General features: G+C 41.3%; 1 protein-coding gene across 7 annotated transcripts in view; it reads right to left on the bottom strand.

Moving 5' to 3' along the window:
- The window catches only part of LOC134345667 (limbin-like), a 313316-nt gene that overhangs the window by 255187 nt on the left and 36605 nt on the right, over nt 1-21524 (bottom strand). For 6 of the 7 annotated variants that reach the window (XR_010017745.1, XM_063046694.1, XM_063046692.1 and 3 more), the window contains exons 7-9: nt 17729-17794; nt 13143-13277; nt 11291-11433 (exon numbers count right to left, since the gene is read on the bottom strand). Coding sequence is in view for 6 of the 7 variants with exons in the window: in XM_063046694.1 (XP_062902764.1) it covers nt 11291-11433; nt 13143-13277; nt 17729-17794 (344 nt within the window). In the remaining variant the exon portion in view is untranslated. The remainder of the gene's footprint in view (nt 1-11290; nt 11434-13142; nt 13278-17728; nt 17795-21524) is intronic. The other variant, XM_063046697.1, reaches the window with a different exon arrangement.

Raw genomic sequence — 21524 nt, 5'->3', positions numbered from 1 at the left:
TTCTATGGTTTCCACGTCCTTCCTGTAGTGAGGTGACTAGAACTGAGCACAGTACTCAAAGTGGGGTCTGACCACGGTCCCATATAGCTGCAACATTACCTCTCAGCTGTTAAACTTAATCCCACGACTGATGATGGCCAAGGCACTGTATGCCTTCTTAACCAGACAGTCAATCTGCGTAGCAGCTTTGAGTGTCCTATGGACTCGGACCCCAAGATCCCTCTGATCCTCCACACTGCCAAGAGTCTTACCATTAATACTATATTCTGCCATCATATTTGACCTACCAAAATAAACAACTTCACACTTATCTGGGTTGAACTCCATCTGCCACTTCTCAACCCAGTTTTGCATCCTATCAATGTCCTGTTGTAGCCTCTGACAGCCCTCCACACTATCCACAACACCCCCAACCTTTGTGTCATCAGCAAATTTACTAACCCATCCCGCCACTTCCTCATCCAGGTCATTTATAAAAATCACAAAGAGTAGGGGTCCCAGAACAGATCCCTGAGGCACACCACTGGTCACCGGCCTCCATGCAGAATATGACCCGCTTATAACCTTTCTTCGCCTTCTGTGGGCAAGCCAGTTCTGGATCCACAAAGCAATGTCCCCTTGGATCCCATGCCTCCTTACTTTCTCAATAAGCTTTGCATGGGGTATCTTATCAAATGCCTTGCTAAAATCCATATATACTACATCTACGGCTCTACCTTTATCAAGGTGCTTAGTCACATTCTCAAAAAATTCAATCAGACTCCTAAGGCATGACCTGCCTTCGACAAAGCCATGCTGACTATTCCTAATCATATTATGCCTCTCCAAATGTTCATAAATCCTGCCTCTCAGGATCTTCTCCATCAACTTACCAACCATTGAAGTAAGTCTCACTGGTCTATAATTTCCTGGACTTTCACTTCTCCCTTTCTTGAATAAAGGAACGACATCCACAACCCCCCAATCCTCTGGAACCTCTCCCCTCCCCATTGATGATGCAAAGATTATTGCCAGATTGCCAGAGGCTCAGCAATCTCCTCCCTTGTTTCCCACAGTAGCCTGGGGTACATCCCATCCAGTCCTGGTGACTTATCCAACTTGATGCTTTCCAAAAGCTCCAGCACATCCTCTTTCTTCATATCTACATTCTCAAGCTCTTCAGTCCACTGCAAGTCATCTGTACAATCGCCAAGAACCTCTTCTGTAGTGAATACTGAAGCAAAGTATTCATTAAGTACCTCCTGTATTTCCTCCGGTTCCATACACACTTTTCCACAGTCACATTTGATTGGTCCTATTCCCTCACATCTTATCCTCTTGCTCTTTACATACTTGTAGAATGCCTTGGGGGTTTTCCTTAATCCTGTCCGCCAAGGCCTTCTCTTGGCCCCTTCCGGCTCTCCTAATTTCATTCTTAAGCTCCTTCCTGCTAGTCTTATAATCTTCTAGACCCATATCATTACCTAGTTTTTTGAACCTTTCATAGGCTCTTCTTTTCTTCCTGACTAGATTTACAACAGCCTTTGTGCACCATGGATATTGTACCCTACCATCCTTTCCATGTCTCATTGGAATGCACCTACTCAGAACCTCATGCAAATTTCCCATGAACATTTGCCACATTTCTTCGGTACGTTTTCCTGAGAACATCTGTTTCCAATTTATGCTTCCAAGTTCCTGCCTAATAGCCTCATTGCTCCCCTTACTCCAATTCAAACATCAGCTCACAGTTTTCTCGCGACGAGTTTCCCACACACTGCCTCTGCCTCTTGGAATCCCCTCAGAAACTGCAGAGCTCTGAATCACCCAAATGATCTCCACATTACAAATCACAGGCTCCAACAGTTGCAGAATCACATTTAAGACAATAAACAAATGTAAAAAACATAAAAGAAGTGAAATATATGGTTTCATGATCTATCCGGAAGATGTCGACCAAAGGAGCATTGTATGCAGGCACATCTAGACCAGAAGTCACTTTTTGGACCCAGTCACACTGGTCCCCTTCTTCTCTTTCCCTCTCCACACTCAGTCCTGATGCAGAATCTTGACCCAAAATATCAACAAGTTTATTTCTCCCCCCAGATGCTGCTCAAGCCTCTGAATTTCTCCACCAGGTTACTTGTTGTTCCAAATCCTACCATTTATAATCCATGGTTATTCAAAACAAGGGAACTCATCCAATAGCTGTGGGGTCAACTATGTGACACCAAGTAACTTCTAATATTTTCCCTGCATGATCTTCCACTTTACGCAAGTTCAGAAGTGAAATGCATCATCCTTAATTATATGGGTTAAGTTTTTACTGACAATTGTGGTTTATTCAATAAATTGCCAGAGGAATTTAGAGTTTGCAGGTCATTAGGAATACTGCACATAGAATGCAGTTACATTGTATTAATGAACCATATGCCACGATGTATAAAATGAACAACAGTATGAGACACTGCTCAAGAATGCACATAAAGGCCATTTGTCCAAAATCTATTAATTAACGGGATACGTAAGATGATCTATTAAAGTAGAAAAGCAAGAAGGGCAGAAAAGTAAAGGAAATGATTAGGTTTTTAGAGCATCACTCTACAGAATGATAGCAATGAAAAGGGAGGTACCAACCTAGAGCAAATAAACATTCAATTATAGAAATTCTATCACAAAAGGAGAGAATATAGTCACAACATTTGTGCTAATATTAGTTCTGACTCAAAGGTCTGAAGTATAATTAAATTAATTTGATAATGATAAAAAGTTTGATAGACTTAAAAGTTTTATAAATTAATATTTCAAGAGGAACTGGGTGCAAAATTCGGTTCTTCAGTATATTTTTTGAATATTGATACAGTTCCAAAATGATGCCAACATTTTTAGCCAGTCAAGTTTGACATACTGTATTCTTGGTAAGGATACTTGCAGAATATACAAACCAGACATACTGAGGTGACAGGTAGCTTACAACTCTGACTACATATTACAACAGAACACAACTGAATCAAGAAAAAGGGTTCATCCAGCCAAACACAACCCCTCCACCACCTCCTCACCTCAATAGCACATCAACTATCCACAGGTTACTTCAGGCTTTTTCTGTGATCTAATCATGGGTGGTGCTGTCTGAAACTTTTGAATTTGCTAAATGTCCACAAAGAATTGTGCAGGAGTTGTGGAAGGAATTTGTGCAGATGGCTTTTACACAAGCAGCTACTCCAGGACAAGGGCCTGTTTATGTCTTTAATTGGAATGCACCCTAGTCTTGGAGAAGAGCACTGCTGGAAGAGAAGTGGAGAAACACTGGAGTCGTAGAGTCACCCAGTACTGAGAGAGGCCCTTTGGCCCATGTCCATACTGACCAGCTGACCATCTGGTCAACATTGACCAACATCAAGGACATTTTAAAAAGGCCATGCCTCAGAAACATCAGTACATCAGCGATAATGAACCTAACTGATTTTCATCATCATTAAGGAGAGAAAAATATGAAATATGAAGGTAATCTGACCAATAATATACAAGGGATACAAAATGTTTTTCAGATATTAGAGTTTTTTAAAAAAACGAGTGAGAGTGAGGATCAGAGTGCTGGAAAATGATGCTGGAGATGTAGTAATGGGGAGCAAAAAAATGGTGGACAAATCTAAGAAGTATTTTGCACCAATCTTCACAGTGGAAGACATTAGAAGTATGCCAGAAATTTGAGGCTGTTAAGGGGGCAGAAGTGAAGGTAGCTGCTATTACTAAGGAGAAGGTGTTTGGGAAGCTGATAAGTCTGAAGATAGATAAGTCACTTGGACCAGATGGACTATACTTCAGTGTTTTTAAAGAGATAGCTGAGGAGATTGTGGAGGGATTTGTAGTGATGTTTCAAGAATCACTAGATTGCAAACATTACTTAACTCTTTAAGAAGGGAGGGAGGTAAAAGAAAGGAAATTATAGGCCAGTTAGCCTGACTTCAGTGGTTGAAGTTTTTGGGGTACTTGGAGACACATGATAAAACAGGCCAAAGTCAGCAGGGTTTCCTTAAAGGGAAATCTGTGTGAAAAAACAGGCAGGAAAAACAAACCAAGAGCCAGAGGATGTGCTTACTTGGATTTTCAGAAGGTCTTTGACAAGGTGCTGCATGTGTAGATTTTAGCAAGTTCAAATACTTCAGACAGCACCACACTTGAGTAGATCACAGCAAAACCTTATAGTAGCCTGTGGGTAGTTGAAAAACTGTTGAGGTGAGGGGGTAGAGGTGATGCTAAACAAGATAAGAGCCCATGGTATTACAGGAAAGATACTAGCATGGATAGACAATAGGCTGACTGGCAGGAGGCAAAGAATGAGAATAAAGGAGATCTTTTCTGATTGTCTGTCAGTGACTAGTGGTGTTCCGCAGGGGTTGATGTTCAGTCCACTTCCATTCATGTTATATGCCAATGGTTTCAATGATGGAATTAATGGTTTTGTGGCCATTTTTACAAACATTACAAAGATAGGTGGAGGGGCAGGTAGTGTTGAGGAAGCAGCAAGTCTGTAGAAGGATTTAAAACAAATTAGGGGAATGGGCGAAGAACAGGCAGATGGAATATGGTGTAGTGAAGTGTATTGTCATGCACGTTGGTAGAAGGAATAAAAGCATAGTGTATTTTCTAAACTGGAAGAAAATTCAGAAAGCAGAAGTGCAAAGGGACGAGGAAGTCCATGTGCAGGATTCCCTAAAGGTTAACTTGCAGATTGAGCCTGTGGTAAGGAAGGCAAGTGCAATATTAGCATTCACTTTGAGAGGTCTAGAATATAAAAGCAAGGATATATTGCTGAGGCTTTAAAAGGCATGTTATGAGCAGTTTTGGGCCCCTTATCTAAAAGATGTGCTGGCACTGGAGAGGATCCAAAGGGGATTTACAGAAATAATACTGGGAATGAAAGGTTAACGTATGAGGAGTGTTTGATGGCTTTGGGCCTGTACTCACGGGAGTTCAAAAGAATAAAATCTACAAAATACTAAAAGGCCTGGAAAGGTTGGCTATGGAGCAGATGTTTCTTATAGTGGGGGAGTCTTGGACTAGAGGGAACAGCCTCAGAAAAGAGAGACATCCCTTTAGAACAAAGATGAGGCAGAATTTTTTTAGCCAGAGGTTGGTGAATTTGTGGGATTCATTGCCACAGTTGGCTGTGGAGACCAAGTCATTGGTTATCTTTAAAGCAAACATTCTTAACTTCTAGATTAGTAAGGGTACAGGGAGAAGGCAGGAGGATAGCATTGAGAGGGGTAATAAAACAGCCATGATAGAATGGCAGACGAGACTCAGTGGGCTGAATGGCCGAATTCTGCTCCTATAGTATGTCATATGGTCCAAACCTCGGCCTCTTCTACTCTGAGGGAAACAACCCATCCAGTCTCTCTTTGTTACTGAAACATAACATCCTATTGAGTTTATTCACTGGTGCAATCATGTACTTCTTACCATGCAACAAATGAAACTGCACACTTCATTCCTCAGATGTGGTGTAACCAATGTCTTGCTAAAGTTGTTCAAGACCTCCCTCTCCTATACCTTATATGTGCTAACTAATGAAGACAAGGATCCTACCAGCATTTGAAGAAAGCAAGAGAGCCGGAAAAATAAAATTAGAATATGGATTTGTGTTACAGAACTAGAGAAGACAAAGCAATCCTTGGCTGTCGTGTTGTTGCCCTCAGGAAGAGCGAGAGACTGCATTGGGAATTTCATGGGAATTTCAGTGGAAGACTTGAACAAAAATGATGGTATGAATACACTAATAAATACACTTGACTTTTTTTTGAAGGAAGAAAAGGATCGGTTTTATGAGGCATTTTCAGATTTTGACAAAATTTACAGAGACAATTCTAAAAATATGGCTGATTATATTATAGATTTTGAACAAAAGTACAGTCACAAGTGTAAATACAAAATGGAATTTCCTGACGCTGTATCAGCTTTTAAATTGTTGGATACTGCATGTCTAGACACAAAGCACAGACAGTTAGCGTTAACTGCGTGCACAGAACTTACATTTGCACTGAAGATTTTTTGAAAAAAGGCCCCTAAGACAACAGTCTGAATTAGTTTGAGTCAGGAAATGGCATTCTTCACTGAGCAGAAACAAGAGTGTAGCAAGCATAGATCCCAGAGGGAGCAGCCAAGGGTATCATTACTGGGCACAAATACAATAAAGAAGTACGGTAGGAGAACAAAATGTGCGATGTGTCAAAATATTTACCCCTGGGCAAGAAACTGTCCGCAAAGAACCAAACAAGTTAGGCTAACTGAAGAAAATAACAAATCTTAGTTGAAGAGTGCCATATCATATTGTTCGCAAGTGAATCACATTCTAATGCAGAGATACCAGAGGCAAAGATTTTGACGATAGAATGTCCAGGATCTGTTGTCATTGATACAGCATGCACACCACAGTGTGCGGAGAAAAGTGACTTGAAATCTATGAAAGTGAACTAAACAGGAATGAAGTGCAGAAACTGGTGAACACAGATACATCTAGTAACAAAGCATTCAAATCTGGAGACGGAATGATGGTATATTCCAGCAAAATTGTGACAATTCCCGCAAAAAAGGACAGACAGAATGAAATGGAGGTGGTAATAGTGAACATTCCATTACTTTTGAGTAAAACTTCCCTAAGGAAAGCAGGAGCAGTACTGCATATGGAGAATGACCAAGCAATGATGTTTCAACAGCCAGTGTCTCTTGAGTTCATCAGCTCTGGACATTACTGTGTGAACATTCTAGATAACGACATTATTCATAATCAATGTGAGATTTAAGTACTAACTGTCACACAACACATGACCATAGATGAGAAATGCAAAACGTTGCTCAAACTTCACAAGCATTTTGGACATGCTTCAATTGATAAGACTTTGGAAACTGCTCAGGAGTTCAGGAAACAAAGATACAGATTATTTTTCCATTCTAAAGCAGGTAATTGACAGAGGTGAGGCATGCCTAAAGTCTGGAAAGCCCAAGACCAAGCCCAAGCCTGTAGTTGGTCTGGCACTAGCATCTGAATACAATGAAACAGTAGTCTTAGACCTACGTGAACTGGAGCAAGGAGTGTGGTATCTCTGCATCATTGATGAGTTCAGACGTTTCAGTGCTGGTAGCATCATAAATACAAAGAGACCCTCAGGAATAGTAAAAAACTTCATCCATTCCTGGATAAGTGTACATGGCCCACCTCATATAGTATTCAGTGATAAAGGTGATGAATTTAATAATGATGAATTCAGAGATATGGCAGAGAACTTTACATTGAAACAAAGACAATAGTGGCATACAGTCCTTGGAGTAATGGACTTCTGGAGGGACACAATTAAACACTTACTGAAATAATGCTGAAGGTAAAGAAAAGCAATGGCTGTGACAGGAACACAGCCCTGGGTTGGGCCTTTATGGTGAAGAATACCATGCACAACGTACATGGCTATAGCCTGTATCAATTGGTGTTCAGTCAGAATCCAAACCTTCCCTCTGTACTGGTTGACAGACCTCCAGCCCTGGAGGGCACTACAAGGAGGGAGTGGGTTGGGAAACATACTTCAGCACTGCATGCATCAAGGAAGGCTTTCACTGTAGCAGAGTGTCCAGAGAGAATTTGAAGAGCTCTGAGGGCACAGGTATTCCTACAAATGATAAATATGACACAGGGAACAAAGTGTATTACAAAAGAGCAGACTGTACAGAATGGATAGATTCTGGAGTTGTCATTAGTCAGGATGGAATTGTGGTATTCGTGAGACATGGAGGTACATATGTGAGAGTGCATCATTCCAGACTATGTAAAGCACAGAATGAAGACCATCAGAACTGAAAAGCCCTTACCTGGTACACTGTCACATAGCACAGACAGGGATGAGGAGAGTGCAGCTAAGGACCCAACTGAGTTGCTTGACAGTAGCACAGACAGTGTGGAAGCGAGTGCAGCTGAGGACTCAACAGACTTGCTTGAACAGAAATTATCACGTGCAAGGACAACATGGAAGTTTCAGTCTTAAACCAGGACAAACTGTGAGATTTGTGATATTTGTAGACCAAACACTGGAATCTGGTACAAAGCTGAAGTCTTAGGACGAGCAGGCAAAGCTACTGGGAGAAACAAAAGTTGGTACAACTTGAATTACCTGGAACCAATCACAGTCGCTAGCACTGCAGGGTCAGTTGACATACATGTAGATAGATTTCATATTGAATCAAGTATAGATCAGGCTGGTCATCTGAGAAGTGTCAAGATGAAGATGTCCTAGTAACTAGAGAGGTGTTTTTTGAATCTGCAGAACAGGATGAAATCAGAAGCTGGAGAAATAATGGAGTATTTGAGGAAGCCAGAGACATTGGCCAAAAGGCAGTGTCGACAAGATGGGTGAGCACTCTGAAATAAACCTAGGCAGGAATTACACCAAAAGCACACTTGGTGGCTAGAGGTTTTGAGGATCTGAACATAGAAGAACTCCGAAAAGACTCACAAATATGTGCATCAGGGTCTCTCCAACTACTTCTCTCAGTGATAGGTCAAAAGCATTGGCAACCCCATTGCATGGACATAAAATCCACGTTCTTACAGAGAATGGAGCTGTCACGTGACATTTACATTAACCCCCACCCCCCCTCACCTGAAGATAGAAGCCAAGGAAGACTGTAGAAACTTAGAAAGTGTGTGTATGGTCTAATAGATGCATCACTCTACTGCTATACAAAGGTCAAGGAAATAATGTTGAAAACAGGTGGAAAGATGTCACACAACACGCATAAAAGTTGCTGGTGAACGCAGCAGGCCAGGCAGCATCTCTAGGAAGAGGTGCAGTCGACGTGTCAGGACGAAGGGTCTCGGCCTGAAAAGTCGACTGCACCTCTTCCTAGAGATGCTGCTTGGCCTGCTGCATTCACCAGCAACTTTTATGTGTGTTGCTTGAATTTCCAGCATCTGCAGAATTCCTGTTGGAAAGATGTCACAACTGGATCCAGCTGTTTTTTTACTGGCAAGATTCAGGATATCATGTGATTGGAATACTTGCCTGTCATGTAGCTGACTTCATATGCGGAGGCTCACAAATCTTTGCCACAACAGTCATCTCCAGCTAAAGTCAGACTTTCAGGTTGGGTGCAAGGAACGTGACAGATTCTGCTATGTAGGGACAGGTCAGATTCTATGGGTGGCAAGGCAGAGCAGACCTGACATCAAGTTTGATGCCTGAACTTGGCATCCAGCACAAAAAATGCCACAATACAAACTTTACATGAAGCAAACAAGATAGTGCACAGAATTCTACCTGAAAAAGTTATCTTGAAGTTTCAACAGCTGGAAAAGATAGCTCACTGAGGCTCGTTTTCTTCAGTGATGCCTCACTTGGAAATCTTCCTGATGGAAGGACTCAAAGGGGACATTTTATTGTACTGATGGGAGAAGAGGGAAGACTTTCACCTCTCTACTGGCAATGACAAAGGATCCAAAGTGTTGTATGGAGTTCACTGGCAGGAGAAACCCTTGCAATGTCTGAAGGTATTGACAATGCTGTTTTTCCAGTCACACTCTATTCTGAGCTTTTCCATGGTGACTCAAAGAAAAACAGTCTACAAATAACTTGTTGATGCCATCAAATCCACCAAGTCAGGTACAGAGAAGAGACTTCGCCTAGAGATAAGCAGCATTAAAGAACTTGTCCAACAGAAAATTCACCACATGTTATGGTGAACTACAAAGTAACAGCTAGCTGACTGTCTCACCTAGAAGGAAGCAACAGGTTTTATACTGTTAAACGCACTTCGTGAAGGCATTTGGTACCTTAAAAATTGTATTCACTTCAAGGGTTAGAACTGATGCCCATATTCTAATGTACATTTGAATTGTCTTTAAATTTTTTCAAATTTAATTTTTTTAATATATACATGAAAAGGATAGGAGATTGTCAAGTTCTGTTCATTTACACTATGTAACTATTTATTACGCATGCACACTCTTCACGTTATGCGCGTGTGCGCAGGAAGAGGAAAGGGGGATTGTGGGATGTAAAGATGATGGCCTTCAGGTATTGAAGGGAGACGTTGCAAGTAAAGTTGTTTAAGGAAAACACGTCCTGATTTGGGTGTTAATAAAAGCAGGAGAGGGAGCTAGAGAGCAGAAGTGTGAGAGGGTGTACTTTTGTGCCTATGAGAGAAACAGTACTGCAAAGTTAGAATGCATGGAAAATCTATAAATCCATTTTTACAAGTACTGAATGTTTTTCTCTGAGTTGCCTTGGCAACAGCAAATCTGAAAAATGTAGCATAATAATGACACAATTATCTCTTACGGTAATGCTGGTTGAAGAGTATATATTGGCTATGGCATCTGTGAGATCCCCCACTACTCTTCAACAAACTGCCAACAGATCTTCCATAAAAATATTTCTTCAGTTTAACATCTAATTTGAAAGTCTTAATGCAAAATACAGACTACCTTAGGATAAAACATTGCAAAGGAGAATTTAAAACTATCAATAGGCCCATTACTAGTTATACAAAGGGCCTGAAGCCTGTCTCATGCAGTCACAGGGAATCCTCCCACAGTTGTATTCCACAGAAAAAATCCATTCGACTCACCAAGATTATGCTGACACATTTGCCCATTTACACTAATCCAATTTTCTGGCTTTAGTACCATATCCTTTTATGCTTTGTCTTTTTCAGCGTCTGTCCAAATGCCCCTTAAGTTGTAATTGACTCCACCGCCTCTTCTGGCAGTACATTCCAGATATAAACCATTCTCTGTGTTAAAAAAAACTTATTCCCTAAATTCCTCTGTAAATATCTTACCTCTTGCCTTACTACTATTCTTTCTTGTTTTTGATACTCTTATCATGCACAAATTTTTTTGACTTAACTATGCCTCTCATGAGCTCAAATACTTCAATCATGTTACCCCTCAGCCTCCTTTGCTGTGGGGAATGAAGCACACCTATCCAATCTCTCCCCAGCATTAAAGCTGGAAGAATACATTTGTATGCTACTTTGTGGACCGAGGAGATCAATAATGCCTGAGAAATTAATTTCCAACAGCCTAAGTTTACAAGGTTGCTGTCATTCTAAATAAGTGTAATGCCCCAAGCAGCATCAGGACTATAACTGCATCAACACATTATCATCTCTTTTGGGCACCAAGGAAAAATACACTTATTTGTTGGTTTAAAATATAACATGCCACAGAGCAAATTTTCTTCCTAAATTCAGTTCAAACTGTTTGTAACATTGCACAAGTTAAAGATTTATGTGGATTATTTTAATCTAGAACTCTTACTCATCCAAGGCACGAGTCATGTTTTCTGGGTCTTCAAGTAGCAAAATGTCAATCACTCTGTCCTGATGTAGAATATTTTCTTTCAAGCATTCTGCCCCATCATCAGTTACTAAGGAACTAGCATTTGAACGTTCTCTTCTTACCTGTTGGAAAAAAACACAACTTATTGTATCCAACGTGAAAACTCCTGATTACAGCAGCATCATGTTGAGAAGCCACACAATGAACTCTTGCTAATAGCAGGGAAAAGAAACTGATGGAACAGTCATATTGCCAGGCTAATGCTGCTAATTCTAAAAATGCTCAAAAGCCTGTGAGATGGCCATTTGGTTTAATACAGTGGCTTAGTTACAGTTCAGTGATCATCTTAACAGCATCACACACCTGGTATTTGTAGCGGGAATTACTGAGTTACTGCTTTGAGTCCAATGGAGTTATGAGGGTCATTATTCTAAGTATATAAATCAGTAATTCTTTAGTCATTGGTTGGGTGGAAGCATACAAAAGCTAATAGCAGGGATATTAATATTAAACATAAATAAAACAGTGAACATTTGGAAAAAGAATTATATTGAAGGTTTTTGCAATGCTAAATTCTATGGGGCCCTGAATTTAATGGCAGTAAGGGGAAGGGCATGAGGAAGAATGGTATGCAGGATTATCCTGGTAACACCAATGAGTCACAATCAGTGATTAGGGAATTACTGGAGAGAATACTTAGGGATAGAACTTACGGGGATTTGGAAAACCATGCCCTAATTAGGGAGAGCCATCGTGACTTTGTGCAGGGCAAGTTGTGTTTTACTAATTTGATTGAGATATTTCATTGGGTGACGAGTGGGATGGCTGAGGTACAATGTAGATGTCATCTAGATGATTTCAGCAAGGCATTTGACAAGGGCCCGCATGGGATGCTCATCCAGAAGATTAAGATGCATGGGCTCCATAGTGAATTGGCTGTTTGGATTCAGAACTGGTTTGCCCAAAGACAGAGTAGTGGTTAAAGGGATTCATTCAAGCTGGAGGTCTGTGATTAGTGCTGTTCCACAGCACTACGCTCTATGAGAAGAAAGGAAATTACTGGCCAGTTAGTCTCATCTCAGTGGTTGGGAGGATGTTGGAGTCAATTGTTAAGGATGTAGTTTCGGGGTACTTGGAGGCAGATGAGTAATTTCTCCCCCTCTTTCTCCTTTTTCATTCCTCATTCTCTCAACCTTTTATTTCTCCTCACCTGCCTATCAGCTCCCCCGGTTGTCGTCCTCCTTCCCTTTCTTCCATGCTCCACTATCCTCTCCTATTAGATTCCTTATTCTTCAGCTTTTTACCTCTTCCACCTGTCGGCTCTCAGGTTTTTACTTCATCCCCCCTCCCCTTCCCACATACCATCCCCTTCATCTGGTTTCACCTATCACCTGCCAGCTTGTACTCCTTCCTCTCCCCTCCAACCCACCTTCTTATTCTGGTTTCTGTCCCATTCCTTTTCATTTCTGATAAAGGCCCTCAGCCTGAAAATTCTGGTGTTTATTCCTCTCTATAGATGCTGCCTGACTGTTGAGTTCCCCCAGCATTTTGTGTGTGTTACTCAAAGTTTCCAGCATTTACAGAAGCTCACATCTTTAATTTTATTATATAATTTTTTTTAGATCAGATGACATCTGTTGATTGCATGGCTAACTGTGGCTCTCTTCCACTGGTATAAAGTCACTGGTTCCATTTGTTAGAAGTCTATAATCCTGTAGGTAGAATTTGCCAGGTTTTCACTGCTGGGTATCAGAATCTGCTTCATGAAAGCTGGAATGTATAATACAAAATGCACTAATAAAACAGCCTCCTCGCTCACTCGTTCACTTACCGGCTGGAGAGAAGGATTCCTGCCAGTTATCCTTCTGACATGGAAAATGGTGATGAGAATTAAACACACCAGGACAAAAGAAACAACGAACGCAGTAATAAATGCAGCAAAGTGGATGCCATGATCTGGAGAAACCTGCAAAACAAAATTTAATAAAAAGATGTTTTAGCTTTAAATGAACACAGTTGCACGAGCATAACTTGCAATGATGTTAAGTTTTAAAGCAGTAAAGATATTAGCAGTAAAAGACCCAAAGTCCTAGAAACTTTGATATGCTAATGTACTTTATCTTCAAAAGTTTTTTTTAGGTTGTAAATTAATTTTAAGTGCTTTAGGAATTGTCAAAAAAACTGACTTCCAGAACTGTTCCAGCATACAGCAAGACCAAAACATGTGTGTCAGTGTAGCTATCTCAGTTTTACATCTATCACAATAACTATCAACATTAGGGAATATTTTAGACAATCTCTCCTTGTCAAGTGGTAACGATGTACAATTTTAAATTGAATCAGTGAACGACTAGCACAGATCGAAGAAGAGTTAACCAGCTTCAGAATCCGCATCCAATCTTCTGTCGTAAAAATTGAGTTCCTTTTCCCAATCTTGTTTAATCTTAAATAAAGGACGCTTATCCCATTGTAATAGATGGGATAACAAATTAACTGTGCTTTTTGGAATAATTCCTCAAAATATCCATGGTATCTCTGTATCTGACCAACATGTTATTGCATTTGTTACATTGATAGCGAGGAAGGCCATTTTGTTGAAGTGGAAGGATACATCAGCTCCCACTTTGTCACAATGGTTCTCTCAAGTGATGCTATGTCTTAGTTTGGAGAAAATTAGAAGTCGAACCTTTGAACCTATGATTGATTTTGAGAAAAGATGGGGTTTATTTGCTTGTTATTATCATTTGAGATAATTGCTGGATTCTCCACAATCCAATTGTAAATTTTTTGGTACTTTTTTTTTTGCTGGCAGTTTGTTGTTTATCTTTAGAAGCTTTATGTATGACACATGGCTCTGGGGTTGAACACCTAATGGGGTTTTTCTTTTTTCCCCACTTTTTTTGCTTAGTAGGATTTTTTTTTCCAATCACAAAATTTTTTCAATCTTTGTATAATTTTTTTTTTCTTGAGACATTGTAAGTCTTGTTTACTTCAATGTACTCATGTTTATTTTGGAAAAAAAATAGAAAGATTTGAAAAGAAAGAAAAGTTTTTTTTGAAAATCACAGACACCTCCAGCTGAAATTAAAATAAAGGAAACACGCACCAATAATATTTTAAAATCCTCTGCACCGCCTCCAAGTAAGAGAACAGAATTGCACACAGTACTCCAGGTACGGCCTCACCAGTATTCTGTACAGTTGCAGCATAACCTCCCTACTCTTAAATTCAATCCTTCTAGCAACGAAGGTCAACATTCCACTTGCCTTCTTGATAGCCCGCTGCACCTGCAAACCAACCTGATGTGATTCATGCACAAGCACTCCCAAATCCCTCTGCACAGCAGCATGCTGTCATATTTTACCATTTAAATAATAATCTGCTCTTCCACTTTGGAAGGAAAAGTGGATGACCTTGCATTTAGCAACATTGTACTCCATCTGTCCAACCTTTGCCCACTCATTTAATCTATCTATATCTCTCTGTAGACTCTGTGTATCTTCTGTACAATCTGTTTTTCCACTCAATTTGGTATGTTCAGCAAACTTAGATACACTACACTCAGTCCCCTCTTCCAGATCTCCTGCCTGAGTCTCAGTGTGGCTTCCTCCCAACCAGAGGAACAGTTGGCATTATTTTTACAGTATGTCAATTGCAGGAGAAAGCCCAGGAGCAAAATCTCCCACTTTAGATGGCCTTCATGGACCTTAAAAAAGCATTTGACTTTGTAAATTGTCTTGCCACTCTGTCCAAAATCGGGAGCACAGAGAAATACTTCAAGATCCTGTGGCTCTTACAGAATGCTATGAGTGCAACAGTCACACTGAAAAGCATCTTTCAAGGTTGAGACCAAGGTCAAGCGGGGGTGCATCGTTGCCCCAATCCTGTTTGCCGTTTTCATTGCAACCATTCTCCACCTCACAGGTCAAGATCTCCCACCAGGAGTCCAGATTCTCTACAGGACAGATGGGGTGCTGCTTAACCTTAACAGGTTCAAGGCAAAGGTCAAGGTGTCAACTACTTCCATCACAGAGCTCCAATATGCAGACAACAAATCCATCGTAGATCGCTCTGAGGAGGATCTAAAGGGCATAATGGATGCTTTTGCCAGACCATACAAGCTTCTGGGACTTGATCTAAACATCAAGAAAACCCAAGTACCGCACCAACCTGCTCCAGATCAAGCTCCTAAACCTTGAACCATCCAAGTTGTCAACATCTCTCTGCAGAACACTGTTCTTTTCCCATATCTTGGCAGCCATCTTTCCTTAAGAGCCAACAGTGACCTTTAAATCGCAAAACAGGCTGTGCCAGTGGAGCTTTAGCCAGGCTGAGAAAGAGGATTTCTGAAGATCAGGATATCAAAACCAACACTAAGCTTCTGGTCTACAAAGCTATAGTCCTCCCCTTCTTGCTATATGGAGTGGAGTCATGGACAGCATACAGCAGGCACATAAAATCCCGAGAAACCTACCATCAAAGATGACTCCAAAAGATTCTGAGTTAGCTGGAAGAACAGGCGTACTAACTCCAACATCCTGGAGGAAGCTAACCATTAACTCCATAGCCACAATTGTGATTCAACACCAATTGTGATGGGTCAGCCACATCATCCATATGCCTGACTCCTGCCTTCCTAAACAACTCCTATTCAGCCAACTCAAGAATACAAAACGCACTCCTGGAGGACAATATCAAGACCCACCTAAGAAAGTGCGACATCAACCTGAGTGGATGGGAAAAAATAGAAAAGGACAGGAAAAGCTGAAGAAAAACTGTCTATGAGAGGACTGCACAACTCGAAGAATACCTCCATTGTGTCGCTGAGATTAAGTGGCTTCAACGTAAAGAGGGACTGGGAAAGGCCCAGTCAGCTACACCCACCGCCTGCCAACACTGCAATAGGAATTGTGGATCATGGGTTGACCTCTTCAATCATCTCAAGACCCACAAGTGACCAGATCAATCACCAGAAGAAGACTACGAGTGATTATTGGTGATGATGAGTTCTGACAATCTGCAGTCAAACTCCACCCAACACCAACAGGAGAATGTGTTGTTTCAGAGTATAATGTGTCTAATTTTCTAACTCCAATTTACCAGGAGCTAAACTGTTCATTGTGTTGCATGATAATGGGAGTCTAAATGTGGATTTTGCTTTATTTTGGAAGGTGCACGTCTAGAAAGCAGATTGCAGTCATACCTAGTGCACTAAAAACTGACTGCATTTGGTATTAACACCACAAGTGGCAATATTGATCAATTTCCCATTTAAAGCAGCATTAGTGTGGTTTGTTCCCAGTATTAGCATTTTAATAGGCCTCAAACAGTTCCCAAGCAAAACACAAAGTGCTGGAGGAATTCAGCAGGCCAGGCAGCACAATGGAGGGAAAGTGACAGTCAACATTCTGATCGGAAACAATTACTGTCCATTTCCCTTCATACAGTACACACTTGCTGATCTGCCTAATTCCTCCAGCACTTTGTGTGTTGCTCCAGATTCCAACATCTACAGTCTCTTGTGTCTCCAACTGGTTCCCAACAGAACCTCGTTCACAAGGTATTGGCCCTTGATAGTGCATTCCCAACAACAACAACACTGCATCAAAATACACTTTTATGACAGAGGAAACAGAATCTGCAGGAAAGTGGAAGATAGCCCCCCACATTTCACTAAAGCAAGGGTTCCCAACCTGGGGTCCACCAGCCCCTTGCTAAATGGCATTAGTCCATGGTGTGAAAAGGTTGGGAACCGCTGCATTAAAGATACACACTAATCTTGATCATTGAGATTCAGTCTGCAGAAAGACAGATCAGCAGGGGTGCACCAGACCCGTCATAAAACCAGCCTTGGAGGTGACTGCAATAACCTCTCCTGGGAATGAATATTCCCAAACACCTGAACAATGCCAAAACAAATTTCATGATCTCACTGGGTACGTCCATCTGCACACTACTGTTTGAACCCAAGGTGAGATCATCATAGAAAATGTTTTTAACAGTGAAGTTCCTTATTAAGATGAAATTTATCTGTCCATAAAGATGCCAGAGCAACCTCGACTGCCGACTTTCACCTCACAAAAATACCAGAACAACTTATTGGGAAGTTATGTGTATCTGTCATGCTATACAAGCACCGTTCAAATTAATTTTGTGTGATATTCTTTTGTCTAGCAAAATGAGAAGACTTACATCCAACCATTCAAGGCTGGATAAACAAATTTGTTCCATCTGAGATAAAAAGAACAGTACACCATCAGTTTGGGTAGCTCATGTCTAAGTTAATTTTATTACATTGATACACTTTGGACTTATTCCTACATGTCAAGAATGTAGATGAGGATGCAGTTAGCCTGTGAGGCCTCACTATCAGCAAAACAAAATAATCAAGAATGCAAAATCCTGCTCTCAACTTACCTGAGCAGCTGCTTTCATCATCAATATGAAATCTGCCTTAAGGGGTCCAGACTGTATTTGACTACCCTGAAAGGCAGGATTTTAGATTTTGGATTAATATGCTTTATAATTTAGTCAGCTGTAAAGCCATCAGTTGCAGGTTAGATCATTACCAACTTAGTCTGCCAGCCTCAATCAAGCAGTAACAAAGCATATTCCCAAATGTAATGAGGCCCCCTTTATTCCCACTCTTTAGCACCTGCCAATCAGCGAATCTTCTATTCATAGAAGTATTTTTCTTGTAATACCTTGGATAAGCAGCCTCATCCATAGCACCTTGTCAAAGGTCTTCTGAAAATCCAAGTAAACACCATTCCCTGACTCTCCTTTGTCGATCCTACAGTTGATTCCTCAAAGAATTCCAACAGTTTTGCCAAGGAAGATTCCCCCTCAAAGAAACCATGCTGTCTTTGGCCTATTTTATCATATGCTTCTAAATACTCCAAAACCCTATTCTTAATAATGGACTCCAACATCTTCCCAACCACGAGTCAGGCTAACTGGCCTATAATTTCCTTTCTTTTGTCCCCCTCCCTTCTTAAAGAGTGGAGTAGTATTTGCAATTTTCCAGTCCTCCAGAACCATTCCAGGATCTATTGATTCTCAAAAGATCATTACTAATGCCTCCACAATCTCTTCAGCTACCCCTTTCAGAACTCTGGGTTGTAGTCCAGCTGACATACTACCTTCAGAGCTTTCAGCTTACCAAGCACCTTGTCCTTAGTAATAGTGACTACAGTCACTTCTGGCCCCTCACACTCTCAAATTTCTGCAGGAGGAGAAGATGGCGGCGCGACAGCAGCACGTGCGGCCTCTCCGGTGATTGATCTCTGTAATCTGTCAAGTAGGGGACCATGCAAAATTCTGATTTGATGGAGACAGACGCGAGAGTACGGAGGAACATCTGGAGAACTTCTGAAATGCCCGCTTCACTGCTGCTGCTACTGTGCGGTAACCGGAATCTCCGGAGCAGAAGGCCCCGAATCCTCGGCTTTGCTTGTTTCAGCAGCTGAAGCCGAAGGCGCTCAGCAGAGGATGGCGGTCCAGACGTTGTATCGGAGAGGCTGGTTGGAGGCTCGAAGTTTTCGGACGGACAGACTCAGTGTCGGCTGTGGTCGGCTGCTTCCAAGGCATCGGCAAGTTGACGGTGCCTGGAGGTTTATGGCAAGGAGTTTCTCCCTTTTGCCGCCTGCTATCGGGGACTCAGGAGTCGATCGACTCGGGGACTTTGAGACTATTTTTTTTACCGTGCCCATGGTTTGTTCTTCATCAAATTATGGTATTGCTTTGCACTGCTGTAACTATATATTATAATCATGTGATTCCGTCAGTGTTAGTCTTTGGTTTGTCCTGTTTTCTGTGATATCACTCCGGAGAAACATTGCATCATTTCTTAATGCATGACAATAAAAAAGGACTGAGTGTTCTCATAATCTAATCTGATAATCTATTGCCAGTGTCTTCCACAGTGAACTTATTCAGTTTCTCTGCCATTTCTTTGTCCCCAATCACTATCTCTCCAGTATTGTCTTCCTGAGGTCCAATATCCACTCTCTCCGCTCTTTTACTCTTTATAAATTCCCGCTGATTTTTGCTATATTATATGCCCTCTATTTTGCTTTTATGTTGTCTTTTAACTTCCCTTGTCAGCCATGGTTGCTTCATTCACCTTTTAGGATGCTTGTTCATCTTTGGGATGTATCTATCCTGACCCTTCCAAATTGCCTCTAGAAACTCCAGCCACTGCTGTTCTGTCACATCCATGTGAATGTCCCCTTCCAATCAATCTGGCCAGCTTTCATGCCTCTGTAATTCTCTTTATTCCAATGTAACACTGATTCATCTGGCTTTAGGTGCTTCCTCTCAAACTGCGGGGTAAATTCTATCATATTATGATCACTGTCTCCTAAGGGTTCCTTTACCTTAAGCTTCCTAATAAAATCTGGCTCATTACACAACACCATATCCAGAATTACCTTTTCCCTAGTAGGCCCAAACAGAAGCTGTTTAAAAAGCTATCTCATCGGCATTCTATAAATTTGCTTTATTGGGATCCAGGGCCTACATGATTTTCCCCATATAACTGCATATTGAAATCCCCCCCCCCACCACTGCCCTTTTGACATTCCTTTTCTACCTCCCGTTGTAACTAGGGTCCCACATCCTGGCTACTGTTTGAACGCCTGTTTTTAACTCCCCTCAGGGTCATTTACCCTTGCAATTTTTTAACTCTACCCATAAGGATTCTGTATTTTCTGGTCCTAGGTAACCTTGCTCTAAGGACTTGATTTAATTTTCTTCCAATATAGCCACCCCAACCCTTCCATCTACCTGCCTGTCCTTTCAGTACAAGGTCTACCCTTGGATGTTAAGCTCTCAGCTATGATCTTTCAGAAACAAAAACAGTGGTGTCCCTGCCAATCTCTCAGATCAGGTTTAATATCATTGACATATGTCATGAAATTAGTTGTTCTGCGGCATTATTATTATTGCAATAAATAACAAAAACTATAAATTACAAGTATACATAAAAACAAATTAAATAAGTAGTGCAAAAAGGGAGAGAATAAAATATTGAGGAAATGTTTATGGGTTCAATGTCCACTCATAAATCTGATGGCAGAGGGAAGAAGCTGTTCCTGAAACATTGAGTGTGTTTCTTCAGGCTCCTGTACCTCTTCCTTGATGGTAGCAATCGGAAGAGAGAATGTCCTGGGTGGTCACAGTCCTTAATGATGGATGCTGCCTTTTCGAGGCATCGTCTTTTGGAGGTTTCCTGGATTCCGGGGAGGCTAGTGCCCATGATGGAACTGGCTGAGAATGCAACCTTCTGCAGCTTTTTCCAATCCTGAGCAGTGTCCCACACCTCATACCAGATGGTGATGCAATCAGTTAGAAAGTTTTCTACGGTACAGCTGTAGAAATTTACAAGTGTCCTTAGTGACATACCAATTTTCCTCAAACTCCTAATGAAATATAGCTGCTATCATGCCTTCTTTGTAATTGCATCAATATGTTGTGCCCACAATGAATCCTCAGAGACAGTGACCAGCAGGAACTTGAAACTGTTCACCATTTCCAGTTCTGATCCCTCAGTGAAGACTGGTATGTGTTCCGTTGACTTACCCTTCCTGAAGTCCACAAGCAATTTCTTAGTCTTACTGATGTTGAATGTAAGGTTGTTGTTGTGACACCACTTAACCAGCTGATCTATCTCACTCCTGTATGCCTCCTCATCACCATCTGAAATTCTGCCAACAATAGTTGTGTCAACTGAAAACTTATAGATGATGCTTGGACTGTGCCTGGCCACAGAGTTGTGGGTGTAGACAGAGTAGAGCAGTGGGCTAAGCATGCATTCTTGTGGTGTACCAGTGTTGACTGTCAGCGAGGAGGAGATGTTACTTCTGATCCGTATAGACTTTGGTCTCCCGGTGAGAAAGTCCAGGATCCAGTTGCAGAGGAAGGTACAGAGGCCCAGGTTTTGAAGCTTTTTGATTAGAACTGAGGGTATGATTGTTTTGAGCGCTGAGCTGTAGTCTGTAAATAGTAGACTGACACAAGTATTACTATTGTTCAGGTGATCGAAGGCTGAGTGGAGAGCCAGTGAGTTTGCGTCTGTTGTTGTGGCACTAGACAAGTTACAGTAGCTCCAAGTCCTTGTTTAGGTGGGAGTTAATTCTAACTATGACCAATCTCTCAAAGCATTTCATCACAGTAGATGCGAGTGCCACTGGGTGATAGTCGTTCAGACAGC

Source organism: Mobula hypostoma, chromosome 4 (genome assembly GCF_963921235.1).
Source record: "Mobula hypostoma chromosome 4, sMobHyp1.1, whole genome shotgun sequence".
In the NCBI taxonomy this organism is placed as follows: Eukaryota; Metazoa; Chordata; class Chondrichthyes; order Myliobatiformes; family Myliobatidae; genus Mobula; species Mobula hypostoma.
The sequence above is the reverse complement of the archived record's forward strand: the minus strand, read 5'-3'. Positions and strand labels throughout refer to the sequence as shown.